Below are 14772 nucleotides of genomic sequence, written 5' to 3'. Positions count from 1 at the left end.
TGGAAAGGAGTTATATTTATTTTTCTGATTCTGGTAATTTCTGGTTTTGTAGTCATAGGCATCTAGGCTTCTGGTTCTATAACTGACATGTGAAGGCATGATTCCCAACAGTATGTTCTCTGCAAATCTGTCATAGTGTGGAAAGCTATCTATCACTATATCCTTGTTGTGTTTGGGAAATGATACCAGCTGAATTACATTGTATAAAATGTAATTCTTTTTGTTGTCTTAAAAAAGTAACATTTTCACAGTCTTGCTTCAGATGTGGATGCAGTGGTGTCAATCAAATATCTGCCATATTGACATCATTGTTTGTTTTAGAAAGGGAATAGCTATAGTGGTATAGTGGCTACACTGTCTTTAGATAAGTATAATGTTGTTTAATTCAGTGTCCTCTTCCAGCTTCAGCTATAGCAGCTGGGGACACTGTTATCCAGCTGGTTACAACAGCCCAGCAAGTAGAGGTTACTTGTTTCACAATTCAGCCAACAGAGCAGAAATGGAAGTTCTCTCTGTTCTCCTGCAGTAGAGTCAGCAGTAGTTTCAAAACATTTAATCAGCAATTAGGTTAAATTTGCTCATTTTGCACTTAAGTGGATCAAGTTGAATTCCACTGGCTGTACAGTGAAGAATTATCTTCTGTCAGGAATATAGTAACAAGCATCTAGGGATAAAAAGTCTTGAATTTCTATCAGTGTGCAAAATGATCCCGCAAAATGATCAAGCAGGTTTCATTGTTTTTCCTGTAAGAATACAGCTGAAGCCTTATTATGCTGCTTTTCTATGTTTATATTTTATTGAACACTGAATCATTTGGTTTGCTTGTTTCATCCAGACTTTTATGATGGCCTTTTTCCTATTTTTATTCAGATAAATTAAAACAAACAAACAAAAATAACCCTCAGCATCTTGAAGTTCTTCTTTTCACCAGCAACATGCACTTAGTAGTGATGAGCAATTACTCAATAAAAAACTCTTTTTCTGTCTTCCTATAGGATATTTTCCTATGTATTTTAATTGCTGGGAAAAGCAAAAACAGTTGATTCGAGACATAACAATGACATAATATTTTTCTAATATTTCACTACATAAAAGTAATAGATTGCTTTACCAAATGTTATATATATTTTTAGAGATGATTACATAATTGTTTTACTTAGCAGTTGTAATTCAAGATCTAACTTCATCTCTACAGTAAAGGAATACTTAAAATCTACACTTGTACCCTTGTATTAGGTCCAGCCAAGGAATAATGTATGCAGTTCACCATCAGGCTGCACAGTTAGATACCTCGATCACAGGTGAAGCGTTGCCTATAAATCCCCCCATCTAGCTCCTGCCCAAGATCATCATGAGAGCTGGGGATGGTGGGACAGCACTCATTATTTTTAGATATTAGACCAGCTACTGTGTTCTTTTTACCTTGTTCTGGATAAGGCTATATTCTAAAGTGAATATATATATATTATTGGTTGTAGGATGGAATGGGAAATTTGAGAGTCACTAAAAAAGGAATACGACTTGAAGGAATATCTGAATTTCTACTTCCACTATACGTGAAAGAAATCCATTCCCGAAAGGTAGGTGTTTTTCATCTTTTTTTCTTAATTTACAGCTAATATAAATTAATCTCTTCAGTCTCAAACTACAAAGTTTAATTCTTACACCTCCTAAATTAGCAATCAGTAGAAGTTTGCTTTGAGAATACCTTAACAGTGAAAGCTTCCTTCATGTGATTTTTTTTTTTTTTGAAACCTTGCTTGCTTCTTAAAAGAAATGTCTTATCCTAAAGAAAAGAGATTCAAAGCATGTATATTTTATACTTCAAATGACCTCAACATGGGGAATGGAATATTTGACTCTTCATTTAATGTGAACTCCAGAAAAACAAGATTGGTGATATGTTCAAAATGCAGTGAAATAAACAATGGTTTTGTATATGCTTAAGTTCTTTCTGGTATTATTAGCTAGTGTGATTTCTTTTCTTTCTTTTTTTATTTCTCCCCCCCCCCCCCCCATTAGGTATAGGCAATCTTGCTAAACTGCATAATGTCTCTAGGATTTAATTTTTCAAAGCAAGCCATTTTCACTGTTGCTTAAATGTAACTGTTTTATCATTTAACAGCAGGTTGTTATAGAGGAAAAAAGAAAATCAAGATATGTATTCAGAAATTCAGCATAGCTCATTTTAACTCATTCATTTTGATTCAGTCATGCTGTTTACATTAACATCATCAATGAATTAAGAGATTTCCAGTATTTAAAAAAAAAAAAAATTAAGTTCTTTTTACCATGCTAGTGATGACCTATGATCAGAGAGGAATGTTACAATGGTTTTCAGTCAATCATCAGCAAAAAAATTTAATATGCATACTGCAGAAGTTGACAGGAATGAAAAGTATGTTTACCCTAAATGCCTTTGTGGAAAATTCTGTCTGAAACCTGTCTTCTATGTATATAAAAAAAGTCTCAAGTACATTCATAAATGAGATCCTGACAGTTTCCCATTTCTCTTAATTAGTTCACTCATGTGTTAATAGATGTGTGAGATGAGGTAGTCTCTTTGTCCTCTTTTTCTGTAAAATTAAGGTCTTTCAATGTTTAACAGAGTAGCAATATTGTCCCAAGTAATGAAAAATTCTATAATATTCAGGTAACAGTATATTCCCCAACAATATTGAATTTTGATCACTTTATTGAACAGGTATTAGTTTACTTTTCAACTCATCATACATACAATGTTACAAAATCTTGTTCATAATGTTTCTTTTATAACAGTAGCTAAAAACATTAATATCTAGCTAAGATAAATCTATAATCAAACATTTGGTAATGAATTATTTCCAAATAAATGCAAATATCATAGCTTTGATCAGAATTTTGAGGGGAGGCGAAACGATGGAACAGTCAACGTGTAAGTACATAAATGACCATTTAAGTACCAAACACTGCTACCAAGAGTAAATCAATAAGGCCAGATTCTGCTTTCTAAAACTGGAAAGACATCTACAAAAGAGAACTTTGGCTGTGGGTTTATTTTTTTCCTAGATCACCTTGCCGTGGAAAGGTGTGAGCAACTCTAAAGTAGTTTCTATAATCTTCTAATATTTTCTTTACAATTTTGAAACTATAGAATTCATCAAATTAACTAGAGTACTTTGTATTTTATCTATATCTAAATAGAAAAAATATCTCAAGGGTTCTGTTAGACCTTAATATCTAGTACAACAAATCCATTTAAAATCATGCCTAAAGCCTGAACCTCTTCAGTATGAGTATTCCAATATGTAGACTTTATGAAATTGGTGTAAAATTTCCAGGCTGTATAACCTTTTAGGGAGCATACTTTTTCTTAGAGGTTGCAGAACATTAGTCGTGGTTTTTGCATTTTCCCCAGTTCCTTTCTGCGGGTGGATGGTGTCTATTATTGTTCCATGTCCTGTTACTGTACATTAGAGTTATGATTTGGGATATTTGCTTGCACAGGGCTTCATATTGCAGAACATTGGTTCTGTTAAAGTAAATATAGAAACTTCTGTTTCAAGTGAGAGTAATGAGAGATTCAGGTAGGGTCCTAATTTCACTTAGAGCTGCTAACCAATCTGAGAAAAAAATGCACACAAATATAACTACTGTAAAGGAACAGGATGCAAAGTCTACTAGTAGCCTAACACAAGGTCACACTAGTCCTGTGAAGCTCATGAAAAACAGATAGACCTGTCAGTAAGTGCCCTCAAACCAGCAGAAGAAAAGAGACAGAGTTGATCATTAGCTGGACAAAGTATTTCAACTAAAGTATTTTTGGTGTTGCAGGTCTACTTATATCTATTAACATTAAAACATTTGTTACCTAGCTAAAGAAATGGTATGTATGTAGACTTGGTTCTCATCTTGCACTGCTTGTGAACTAGGTGCACGTTCCAGTCTTTTGCCAACTTTGCTCAGTAGTTGTTGTGCTAAAGTGTCAGTAACTTCTGGTGTTTGCAAATGTGAGTGTCATGAGGGAATGATAGAAAACCATCTGGAGTTGTATTAAGCTTTACGGTAGGGATTTGTGATGTCTCTGCATGGTGTTTCCCCAGGTGTGTAGCATCTGCATGTGACATTAGCTGTTTTGTCACTTACAGAATTGACCTTGGTGCTGTAGAAAGCTAAGAGTGAGCCAGGTTTTCTGAGCTCTTATTATAGTCAGTAGGGACCTAGTCAATACAGACAGTGGATTCTGAAGATCTATCCTGCTCACCAGCTGTTAGTGTTTACTTTGGGTGATACAGAGGGGAATGCTTTTCCCCACCTTTTCCATGAAAGCAGTAATGATTTAAGTTTGATGCATACAGGAGTTAAAATGTGCCATGGAATCGAAAAATCATTTGAAGCTGATGTCTTTACGCTCTTTTACATGCGTATGTTGCTTGCTTATTTTCTGAAAGGAGAGTTTGATTTTTAAGCAAACTTACTCATTCCCCTCTAAAAGAACACAGTCATTAAAGTGACATCATTTGATTAACTCTTGAGATGACTTGTAACATATTCAATAACAACTTTGTGAAATGGGTGTATTTCCTTTGCACTGGTGAAATGGTTTGTAGAATGGCCGCTGGGGGACCTCCATGTAGGGCTCTCAGCCCTGCAGGTCAGGGTGTCACTGCTTTCCCATTACTCAGCACAAAGGAGAGTTAGGTGGGAAGGCCAGTGGTATTAGCAGCAGGGTACCGCAGCAGGCTAAGAGGCACGAGCGGAGTTCTTGCGCATATGCTGGAGCTATCTTTTAGTTAGCTAGATCTGGAGCTGATAAAACACGTTCATTGATGACGCAGGGTTCACCTCTGATTCTGATAGTGAACTACTTCTGATAAGAGTCCCAGGCAGTCTGTTGAGTAGCTAGGCTGCACTGAGCTCTCTGCTGCCGCGATTTAGATGTGAGGGGTTGCTAGGTTTGTTAGTGTAAAGTTCACATGTGCTTACAGGTGCTGAAATCACCACTTTTGCCTGCAGCATACCTGGATCCCCAAATAAGATCACTTATGTAGGGTTAAATGCAGACCTTAAACTGCCTTTATCAGAAGAGATGTATAGGTCAAAAAATTGCTTTTTGTCTTGTGTTTGCTTCATTAAAACCCTGAATATTAAAAGTAAATGCTAAAATAATTTGAGTTAAGTTAGTTGGAGAACAAATATGCATGAATTCTTAAAAACAAAACAAAACTTCTAGTGATATTTTCTCCTGCCAGTATACAATTTTCTATGGAAAAGTAGTAATGAAAAATCCAGGTCTGGGGTAAACTGAACATTCATTCATGTTTTGTCTGTAGGAGTTGTGTAAATGAGAAGGCTGCTCAGAGGGTGTTGTTTCCTTAACCTTGCTCCTCTTGCCTTTCCCTTTCTACTCTATTCAGTTAGTGGTGTCCGTAGAACCACGGGTTCCTACCCAAAATCTCATGTTTACACAAAAAAAGATACTTCTGTGTTTTCATCAAATGACTTATCAGTTCAAGTTCTGACATGCAGTTACATCAGAACCTGAGCAGATAAGGGCTCATTTGGTTCTGAATTAACATCTTTATATCCCTTAAAAAAGGGTACGTATACTCTATGAATTGAATTTTAGGGAGAATTTCATTTTGACTATGGCTGGTCTAGTTGTGTACTTCTGATTAGACTTACTGGTTTCAGACTAGTAATTTGATCTAGACAATGTTATATTTTCCACGTTTATATCATTTGCATTGATATGATGCAAAGAAACAATGCAAACTATGTTCTTTGTAGTGTATCATTAATGGATGTATGAAATCAAATAACACGTAATGCAATAACCTGAATTATTACAATGTTTCAGTTCTTCTGAATTAAATTTCTTCATCATCCTACTACTGCATCCATACTACTGCATTTGTGAATGGAAACAATCAAGGTGCAGTTTTATTAGTTTGTTATATAACAATAAAAGCTGTTCATGGTGTTTTCTTGAGAATGTATTCTTGGCTTTATTGATCTTTTTCATTTGCACATACAGTACTTAAGTGTTGAAGAAAATCAAGTTTTCTCTTTGTTAAATTGCTTCCATTGCAGATAAAATAAGTAACTCATTGCCCCTTAAACTAGGGGGGATTGCTTTTTTTTTTTTCTGTACAATTAACAAGGTTAAAAGTGTATTCTCTGAACTTAGAGAGCATGTGTTTTCAAGAGGTATCCTTAGAGAACACAGAATTTAATGATTTAGTTAAAAGCTGTCAGAAAAATGTCTAGAAAACAAGAAACACTGAATACTTATAAACTTCTGACTGAACACAGGAAACTCTAAAAACTTTCTGTATATCTTGTAACTTTAAATATGTGATTGTATGAGAACTAAGAAATTGTAGGTAGATTTTAAAGCAGAACTTCTTTCAGGTATTCCTTCTCTCCAGATTTTCACTCTGGAGACTGAATATCCTTATAAATATTTAGAGAGCTTTATTTTATTTTGTTTTATTTCCAAACCTGAATCAATCTTGACAGAAGCAATTCTACACTGTGTTTCTTTCTTCACTGTCTCTCTAAGTGTGTGTAACCATTAACAGAATTAAATTTTGTCAATTCCAGCCAGCACATTACATATATTTAGGTTTGTGTTTGGGCCTTAGATGCCTTTGCAAGAACCCCAAATTCTTTTTCTGAGAATGCCTTTGTTGAGCTTCTCTCACCGATAAGGTTATAAAGAAGCAGCATAGGAGATCACACCAAAAGACTTCCTGAAGTTGAGGAAGGACATCCACTGCTCTTGTCCATTGAGCCAGTCTTCTCATTATACAAGACCACCAAATCAAGTGCTGCTTGCCCTTACTAAACACATTCTTGTTTTTTCCCAGTTGCCTTCTTTTCCTTCATCTGCTTTGAAGTGATTTTCAGGGGGATGTCCTCCATAATCTTCCTACGAACTGAAGTGAGACTGACTGGGCTGTAGTTTCCAGTCTTCTCTTCTTGAAAGACGTTCATAGTCTCTTGTAGGGTCCTGCAAGTATGTCGTATTTGTCAATTTTGGGGTTGGAGAGGAGGAACATATTCCCCCACCCTCCCCTGAAACATTCTTCTAAAAATTCAAGGCCAAGTTGTTTGCTATATCCACTCTCTTTTCTTCTCCATAAGATATCCCATTGCCATGCAGTAAAACTAGTTTGGGTCCTGCAGTCCTACCACTACTGAGGTATATAGGTATCAGAGAAACTCCAATTAGGAGATGTCATTGCTCACCTTTTTTGTACTATCAAAGAAATCACAAAGGCACCTAAGAATCTGCCACCTTTATTGCTCATTGTGAAGTGCAATGCTTGTTTCTGCAGCTACATGTCACAATCCTCTCAGATAAAATCTGAAATGCTCCCCAGTTCATTTTTCTGATACCTACTCTTCAGCCTTGCCCTTGCCCACTCACCTGTCACTGAGAATAAAGTCATTATTATGGCATAAAGGACTCCTTAAGTCATTATGGCTCTCAATATGATGTAGTTCCAATGTACTGAAAGCCCAGTGTCAGTTTATTGGCTATAAACAAGATATAAGGTTTTCTTAATCACAAGCTTTGCCAAGGGACAAGTCACTCTTAATTTGTTGGTGGTCTCCATAGGGACTGCCACTCTGAAATTGAGTTGGCTGTACTTGCTCTTCACTGACAGCTGATAAGAGCTTTCATGATTGATGGTTTTGTCCTTGATTTGCTATACTTCACTGAAACCTGTCTGGGGGTCACCCAATTGTACAACTCTATCTTTTGAAGACATCATTTTTTCATGTCAACCTGTACTCCTCTTATTATTACTGTGACTTGTTCAGTCAAGGAGGATCTCTGCTTGTTATACTGAAAATTCTGAGTTAATATTACCCAAGCTTTTTACTTTGGTTGACTACAGCTCATCAATAAAGTCATGAGCGGCCTATATCCACCCAATTTTATACCAGCCTGAGGAACTGAATTTGTTTGGGAAACACTTCTTCAGAAGGATGTGGGAAAGTTGATGAAGTAACAACTGTTTTTCTGGGATTTGTTGTTGTTTTCGGTATCAATTGCATTTTCAGTTTTCCAAGTACTTCCTTCATGTAGTACATTTGTGTTCCACTGTGTCTGATCCTAATATTCATTCAAAGTGAATTTGGTTTGAACTGTTTTAACTGTATGGGCATCTTGAGTTGAGGAATGACTTTTTTTTTTCCCTGAACAACTTGAAAATAATATAGTTGCAATTTACAGAGGCTAAGCAATTACTTCTAAAGCAGGTATGTCAAAGCAGATGACTTGCAAGAGACTTGAAAAGGAGAAAAATCTGTGTCTTCCTTTATCTCTTCATGCAGGAATTTACTCATGTTTCTTCATGGAGAGAAACATTTATCCTTTGCGTCCCATTTTATAAACTTAAGGTAGACCTTACGTTTTGCTCTTCTGTAGAAACCTGAGAACTATGGATGCACAGATAAAAACGAGGGGAAAAAAGTGAGAGTTGTTGTTGGGGGGGGGAATATCCATGTAAGCCATTAAGCACAAAGTACATAACATAATTTTATCTCCCCAAAATACAGCTAGTCTGTTAGCCCTGGCTTGAGGGCTGCTGAGATCATTTGAAATGTATTTCCTATAAGTCGCTCTGTGCAATGCCCTCACTTGTAGGCCTTTAGTAGCCAAAGACAAATTTTCCCAAAAAACATTGTAAACAGTGTGTTTGTTAAGTTAGGAGAAGATCTACTTCGTATCCAAAGACTCAGTGTATTAACAACAAAGAATATTCATGTAATAAAATTACACATCTAATGCTGTTGGGAGTTGTCAGCAGGGATTTCTGAAGGAGAGATCATGCCTGACAGCCTTCTACAACAAAGTGTCTAGCTTGGTGGATGAGGACAGCTAATATTGTTAATCTTGCTTTTGACCCAGCCTCCCATCATATACTCTTAGACAAACTGATGATGTATATGCTAAAAGGACAGTGAGGTGGGCTGAAAACCGGCTAAACTTCTGGGCTCAAAGGGTTCTGACCAGTGGCGTGAAGCTCAGCTGAAGGCCAGTCACTAGTGATGTACTCATGGGGTCAGTACTGAGGCCAACGTTGTTTAATTTCTTCATTAATGACCTGGACCTGCACAGTGCACTCTCAGCAAGTTTGCCTATGATACAAAACTAGGAGGAGGAGTGTACAAACAAGTAATTTCTAGAAGCAAAAGACAAAAAGAAAAATAATGAAAGCATTGTTGTTTTAACTGTTCAGAGTTTTAATTATTTCCAACTCATTAATAATAACGCTCTTTTTTCTTTTCCTGTTTCATATCAGATGAATCTCAGAAGTATTTGGGGTAATAATCAAATCCAAACTTCAAAGATAACACTGAAAATGAATATAAGAAAGATTCTCAAGGTATTAATTCTGAAACAGAAACGGGTGTCCAAAGTTTGAATATGTAATTTCCAGAAGTGCAAGCTGACTTACAAAATTAGTTTTATCCATTAGATATAGAAAAATGTATTTCTTACCTTGAAATGAAACAGAATTATTACAGTCCACTTTTACTTGGTCAGCTTTGCTTTCAGTATATTTTGTGTCTTGTATGATGTTTCTCACTTTTTAAAAAACATTTGTAATCAAATTATATAAAGCAGATAAACCATTCATAATCTGCAAAAATAAATACCAGTAAAATTCAAACCCAAAATCTGCTTGTGACTCTAAAGGAGATGTGAGTGGTCAAATAAAAGTTCTGAAGCTATTTTTGTTTTAAGGACATCTGTGGTAAAGTTATAGGAGCTTACTTCCAGAGTTTGATGAGGCAGTTCAGAAAAAATAATTCTTCTACCTGTGTATGTAATTTGTCAGACCTGTATTGTATTAGACTGAGGGGTGGGGTTTTTTTTTTCCTATTATTGTTCTCAGCATTTCTGTATTCTATCAGGAAGAAAAACATTCTAAGCAAGGAAAGAAAATTGCATTCTCATTGTTGAGAAATACCATATTTTTTGAGACACTGCACACAATTTGGTGTCTTACATGATAATAGAGGAAATTAATGAATATTCTGAAGTTGAAGATGAAAAAAGCAAGAATGGATCTTACCTTGACTACCTGGAGTGAAATTCACAAGACAAGATACAGTGTAATCAACACATCTGTTCTGACAGTCCCTGATTAGGACACCATTCCTCTCTTTAAGGGACAAATTGCTTGTTCCTTTGCAGCTTCTGATAGCTGACTACCACAAGCAAATATCATAAGGATTGCATTTATAATACTGTCCATCTCCTGTTTGAAATGAGCTTTGTATTTTCTTACTATTCAGTAAGAACTAAGTTGGATTTTACGGCTTCATAATCAACAACATTCATTTATTTTTCTCTTTTTTTTGCATATGAACACACATATATAACTTCCATATTTATGCACAATAATTTAAAATTACTGGTCAGTCTTAAGAATTGGAGCCTTTTATTCCAGATAGCAAGTGTGCTTTTTGAGTTTATACTATATAACTTTTGTTGTCATAAGAAATATATCATACTATAAACCTCTAGTTTCAGAAACAACTTGTCACCAGCAATGAAATTTTCTGCTTTGAAAATGCTTTTACAGAGTATTTTTTGTTTATTTTTTACTATTCCCTGAAGGAGTTTCCCATCCATCTAGTACTGTGACTTAAACTTCAATCCCCTTTATATAATTCTGAAATCCCTCCCTCAATGACTTTAAAATTTCTTTTTTTTTTTTTTTTTTTTTTGTGCTGCCAGATCAATTTCTCAAGAAACCTGCTGAACTTCCATCAGTTTTAGGAAGCAATGTGGCTGCAACATTACCTGTAATGAGGAAGTATCAAGTTAAAATGAGGTAGAGAAGGCAAATAAATACAAGTGCTACAAGCATTTTAATAAAGCAGTATGAATTACTAAAATATTTGTAGGCATAACAAGTAATGTATTTTAGAATAAAAACTGTCCTTTTCCTTTTTCCTTTTTTAGGCAGTGCAAGAAATATATCAGTTATATTTTTTGCTTATAAATCTTCAATATGTGGTTAATTCAAGCCTTCCTTAAAAAAGGCAGGTGGAGTAATCATTCTCCTTTTTAGATGCAAAATAAATAAGTATTACACTTCATTTTACAGATTATGCTCTTGACTCTTTGCTAACGTTGTTAATCCAAAGCAGTTTCAAATTTATTATTTGAAGAAATAAAATGGAAGCATTGATTATTCCGTAACAAGGACCGTGTTTTGACACTGGCCTGCACGCAAGAGTGATAAGTAACACTAACATTAGTTGAAAGCCTTGCTGACCTGAAGAGCATCCTCATGAAATAATTGCACAAAGCAAAACAGTTTAAATTCTTTTCATTACCAAGTGTAAGTTCAATGATTTCCTTTGAACTCATTTTATTAAAAGAAATTAAAATTTCAAATTAAAAATTACCTCAAAATTGTAACTTCTTGTCTGTAACAAGTAACATGAAATGCCATGCATTCTACAGATAAAAACAAAAATAGATCAGAGTTCCACCAAATTAATGTATTCTATGCTTTCTTCCTGTTTCTAAATTTGGATCTAATTATGCTGTCCTTTCTCAAGTGTAATTTCCTGTGGGTTTTGTAGAAAAGTATCAAAATTTTCCATATTCCAATTTTTCCATGGAACATTTCTATGGAATTTGAAACATTATTTTCCTGTTAAGAGTCTTCTCCCTTTATGTGAAGTTAAGGAAATGAGAAACTAACAGAAGACACTAAAAGTTTATTTTTTCATACTTCTGGTTTTTGACATCAACATACTCTGCTGATTTGCAGGTGACCAAAAAGTTCAATTGTACCCATTTGTTACATCAAAAGATATTATCAAAAGCTGTTTCAAAAAACCTCTATGGTCTGCTTGAAAGTTTCCAGAACTTCCTCTGTGTTAAGGATCTGTCCAACTAAATTCCAGTTAATATCTTTATGGGTTACCTTCTCTTGCCAAATTAATACATGACATAAATTGGTTCTTCAAGTGAATCAAAGACCCAGTGTCTCTTGTCTTCTTGAAAAAACAGTTCCTAACTTTTTAAAGGGGTGACCAAGTTGATTTATCTTTGTTGTTGTTTTTGTATCTCTTCTTTGTTATAGTTATGCAATGGTACCTACTTAAACATCTTGAGTAAACAGCGTCCTGTGGAGTCCTATTTGTATTAACCTTGGGCCTACTTCTGCTCTAGAAATGTAAGCGTAGTGATGTCTATGTTACATTTTAAAACTCAGGTACAGCAGCAATATGCACTCTAGCTTGTAGACACATGAACTCTTTCTGTATCGTTAGACTGTAAAAGTTCAGTGTTGATCAGACTCTGCTGATTTGCTATGAGGTGGGTTTTTTTAAAAAGCTTAGCATTAAACTTCAAGAAAATTTTTAAGGTGGAAACTGTGTGAGTTTTTCAAGGATAAATCTTCAAGGTATATAAAGATCTTAAATTAAAAAAGAAAACCATAAAAAGGTAAACTAGTGCATTGCTGTGCGACGTATTATTTGTGTCTCATAGACACAAACTAAGGGTAAGATTTTTTATTTTTAGAAATTCAGTTGGAAATAAACACTGGCAAGAACTTCAGACTATAGATGTTGGAATTCATGGGTGGGACTGGGACAAAGAAAACTCAGAAGGAAAGCAGAAGTCTTATAACAGGAGCAGCTGAACAAGTTAGCATCTCGTACTGGAATTGGTAATTATGGTTTCAGCATTATGATTGTACAACAAACATCTGGGGATTTATAGTAAAGTTAGCTCTTGGGCTTCAGCGGGAGGCTCATTTGTATCTTTAGCTGAATTCAAATCAGTTGTTCTGCAAAGAAAGTGACTGTAGTTCACAAAGTTTGTTAATTTAGGGTGGCAATCTGTCATGCACAATTCTGCAACAGCTACTACAGTGTATACTCTTGCTGAAGTCTTTGCAAGTGTAAGTGGTAATTGCAGTAGCATGGGTGTAGGTTGGTGATGGTGAATTTCCTTTTGGTCTGGAGCCTAAGTAATTTTTAAAACTACAAAGTTATTGTACATAATTCTCAGTAATAAAAGTGAAATCTGTGTTGATGCTAAACTTGGCACTCCAGTAGTGATTTACATGAAAGATGCCACAATCATTTTTAGTAGAAAGGAAAACTGAAGTTTACACTAAGAGTATAGAATGGCTAGAAAGATAATTTTTTTTTCTCTTGCTAGATCAATATATAAATACAAGGTTTGGGCAAAGTTTATTTTTGTCTCTGAGTTTCTCCATTGGTATCCACCAGATCAGAATGTTCCTATAAATCTGTGGTTTCTCTTTCTGAGTAAACTAACTACAAAATCCCAGAAGGAAAGTGCTTCATACTTGTGGTGTTATTTTAATAAAGTGTAGGCATTTTGGAATGTCAATCAACTCTCCTGACAAGCTGAGCCAAAACACCGGCACAGAAAATGCAGAAAGTGGATCAGCTTCTTGCAGGAGCAACTCTGTACATTCAACAAGCAGAAAATTTATTTTTAAAAGTATTTTAGTAAAAATATCATTATGACTATTTAGATCTGGGATATTATAGCATGTTCTTTTAAGATGCAGGTGCTGCTTCTCTTATAAGATATACTCCACTAGCATGCAGTAGTTTTTTGAAAAGCTGTGGTTCATATTGAATAGTATACTAATTTTTGGAGTAGCTTCATTGATTGTTCAGCATAAGGGCAATATAATTTTGTTCTTATGAAAGTGAGGAAAATTATATGTTAGTGTATGAATTGGTAGAACTCCTATGCTGCACAGATAAGGTGCTGGGATTACCTGAAAGCAGCTGATGCAAGAATGAAGTGGTGCTTTTTTATCTTATATTAAATGATGGTGATTGAATACTAGGGAACAATTCAGGTAAGTATATGGAAAAGACAGATACGTTGGGGGGGGAAACATAGTGTTTATACTTAGCTGTGGCACTTACTGTTCCTTTTTATTTCCTCAAAGTTTTTCTCACATTAATTGAAAAAGAATAGCTTGAAATGCTTCAAAAGTTTTCATACACAAAACACAGAAAATTGATAGGCATTTCTCAATCTCTCTTCACAGAGTCAGAGGAGCATTAAGAAAACTGTTCTGAACTACAAATAGAGTTGGTGTTGGGATTTGTGTATTTCTGGCTATTTGTTTTGTATCTTTCTAAGGTTTGCAGTTGTTTATTGGTCTGAGGTTTTACCTGTGGATTTCAGCAATTTGGTGTAATTGCCAATCAAAATATTGGAAGAGGCACCTGGTGAGCATGGCACAGATGCTGTATGTGTGAATTCAAGTAGTATAAATCAGTATCTAATGAGGCATTCTACAAAGAACTCTGTTGCATGTGTGTATTTCTGTAACAGTAACAGGCATAAATCTGTTTTTGACCTTGAGTTCAGCACTCAGAAGATGGTATCTATGTACATCTGTATTACTTAATTTCTCCACCCAATTTTCAGTTCAGGGACTGTATTTTGCACATGTCCCTATCTCTTAGTGCAGTGAGAACCAGGTGAACACCAACCACCTCCTTATCTCCCACGTATCTCAGTTTCTACATAGGAACCACCTAAGGACATACAGACTACAGATATCTGGTATGCATGACAGATGGGCCAGGGTCAGGAGATGTGCTGCATAATTGAAAAGGAGTTGCGGATGCATCCAGCATAATATAGCCTTGCTGCTAAATTCCCTTCCATTGAATAACCCAAGTTCAAACTTGGAACATAGCAAGTAGAGTAAATAAACATAAACCAAGCCTTACTGTGGATGA

The 14772-nt window shown here is 35.3% G+C and overlaps 1 protein-coding gene across 1 annotated transcript in view; it reads left to right on the top strand.

Moving 5' to 3' along the window:
- SGCZ (sarcoglycan zeta) overlaps positions 1–14772 on the top strand; it is a 523674-nt gene that overhangs the window by 392970 nt on the left and 115932 nt on the right. Inside the window, exon 3 of the mRNA XM_076337603.1 lies at positions 1479–1580. Within this exon, the coding sequence (XP_076193718.1) occupies positions 1479–1580 (102 nt within the window). The remainder of the gene's footprint in view (positions 1–1478; positions 1581–14772) is intronic.

This window comes from Aptenodytes patagonicus, chromosome 4, assembly GCF_965638725.1.
Source record: "Aptenodytes patagonicus chromosome 4, bAptPat1.pri.cur, whole genome shotgun sequence".
NCBI lineage: Eukaryota > Metazoa > Chordata > Aves > Sphenisciformes > Spheniscidae > Aptenodytes > Aptenodytes patagonicus.
The sequence above is the reverse complement of the archived record's forward strand: the minus strand, read 5'-3'. Positions and strand labels throughout refer to the sequence as shown.